Source organism: Nansenia antarctica, assembly GCF_963989245.1.
Source record: "Nansenia antarctica genome assembly, chromosome: 1".
Lineage (NCBI taxonomy): Eukaryota > Metazoa > Chordata > Actinopteri > Argentiniformes > Microstomatidae > Nansenia > Nansenia antarctica.
Genome location: NC_137674.1, coordinates 96142937 through 96144831, shown reverse-complemented (window position 1 = coordinate 96144831; position 1895 = coordinate 96142937). Strand labels below are relative to the sequence as shown.

General features: G+C 48.3%; 1 protein-coding gene across 1 annotated transcript in view; it reads right to left on the bottom strand.

Moving 5' to 3' along the window:
• The window catches only part of LOC308163740 (diencephalon/mesencephalon homeobox protein 1-B-like), a gene marked incomplete at both ends in the record, with an annotated part of 2343 nt that extends 729 nt beyond the window's left edge, over positions 1 to 1614 (bottom strand). Inside the window, 3 exons of the mRNA XM_080537928.1 lie at positions 1 to 362; positions 1041 to 1219; positions 1461 to 1614. The exon at positions 1 to 362 is cut by the window's left edge and continues 86 nt beyond it. Of these exons, the coding sequence (XP_080394054.1) occupies positions 1 to 362; positions 1041 to 1219; positions 1461 to 1614 (695 nt within the window). The remainder of the gene's footprint in view (positions 363 to 1040; positions 1220 to 1460) is intronic.
• Between the last annotated feature and the right edge of the window lie 281 nt (positions 1615 to 1895).

The following is a 1895-nucleotide window of genomic DNA, read 5'->3' as shown; positions in this document are numbered from 1 at the left end:
ATCTCCTCCCGTGTCTCCCCCCGGACCCCCCTCGGCTCCTCCTCCCTGTCGGCGTTGTCCTCGTTGGCGGACTCGCAATCCGAGGCCTCAGGCGACGTCACGTTCACCTCCACACTCATCTCCCCCGGCTGAGGCCGTGACGCCAGCCTCTCTGACTCTGACAGAGAGGAGGAGGTGGAGGGTGGAGGAGGGGTGTGGCTGTCGACGGGGAGCACAGTGGTGGTGGTGGTGGTGGGCTCAGCCTTCCCCTCCTCTTGAGAACCCTCGGCCATGGCGGTGGCATCTTTCTGCTTCTGGAGCTGCTCCTTCTGCAGGCTGCGCTGCTTCTTGCGGAACTTGGCACGGCGGTTCTTGAACCACACCTGGTGGAAGGAAGGATTACAATTGTCATGATTATGATCGAAGAAAACCTTGTTATTTGGATTAGCCCCTCTCCATTTGCTGCCTTTGTGTTCCACTTAAGGCTTCAGAGAGAGCTAATACAGTCATTGGTTATGTGATTATGCTCTCATAGCATTGTTTTGATTCTCTCAATTATGAGTGACTTCACTCACTCCCACCCATCTCATCAGGCTACATCTTAACTGTCCCTCCTAAGGACCTCCTCATCCCCACTACCCCCCTGTACCGTTTTTTAAAGAAAAAAGGTAACTCTTCTTCTCGCAGGGAAACTTCCAATGGCCCCTGGTCATAGCATAGATTACTTTTTCTTTGCGATGACTGATGGATAAATGATTCACTTACTTAGACAAAATGTATCTGTTGTAAGTTTGTTTGGATGAAGGCGTCTGCTAAATGGCCAAAATGATGATATGTATTGTTACGGTGGACCAGGGGAGGCTGGTGGAGGTAGAAATCGGAGGACAGGCTCATTGTAATGCATGGAATGGAATTTCTACCGCCATCAGATTCTCCTGCAGTAGGCCTATGTCTTAACCATTATTTATCCAGGGGAAAACACACTGAGACCAAGGTCTCTTTTAAAGGTGCCCCCAAATTCATGATGCATATCCTGTGTTGACTGAGGTGTGTGTCCTCACCTGTACACGGGCCTCTGGGAGGTTGGTGCACATGGCCAGGCGCTCACGCATCACCACGTCGGGATAGTGGGTCTTTTGAAAGGTTTTTTCCAGGGCCTCTAGTTGCTGGGCAGTGAAGGCTGTGCGACTCCGACGCTGCTTTCGGTGCTGGGAGCCATATCGGGCCTCAAGGATAATGTCTTGAAATGTGCAGCCGTTGAGAAACAAGAAACATGGCCAATTTAATTGTGGGACAGGTCATCAGAATCGCTGACATTGCACTCAAATCATTATAGTGGAGGTCTCTAAATGCTTAGTTCAACACTTTCCTTTTTTTCTAAGAAAAACAGATTGTTCATACCATGATAGTTCTTCTAGTTGCACATTTTTGTCGACAATGGATACACAACTTTAAGGCAATGGAATGAGAACAGTTCTTACCAGCCAGTCTCTCGGCAAGTGTGAGCGCGTGCACGGAGGGCCTGTAATCGGGCGCGTGCTGGGCCTGCTGCGCCGCCTGCTGGTGAAGGTTGTACATGGCGCTCAGCGAGTTCATCGCGTGGAGCGAGTATCCGTTAACTCCGTAGTGCTGCATGGCTGCTGGAACCTACGAAAAAGAGATGAAACGGCAGCGTTGAAGATGTGGGTCTTTTGTATTATCTTCACGTCATTTAAAAGTCACGAGTAATTAGCTTACACATACACATTGGCTACACGTTGGCTACACATAGCCTACACTAAAAGCAAAAGTATGGTATTCCTTCCAAATAAATTAGGTAGTATGTATTTTGAAACCTGTCAATTCCGTTTAGGCCTAGGTAGCTTAATTAAAGAATACAGTTTATCACTCAAAATACCAATTATTATCAATACTTA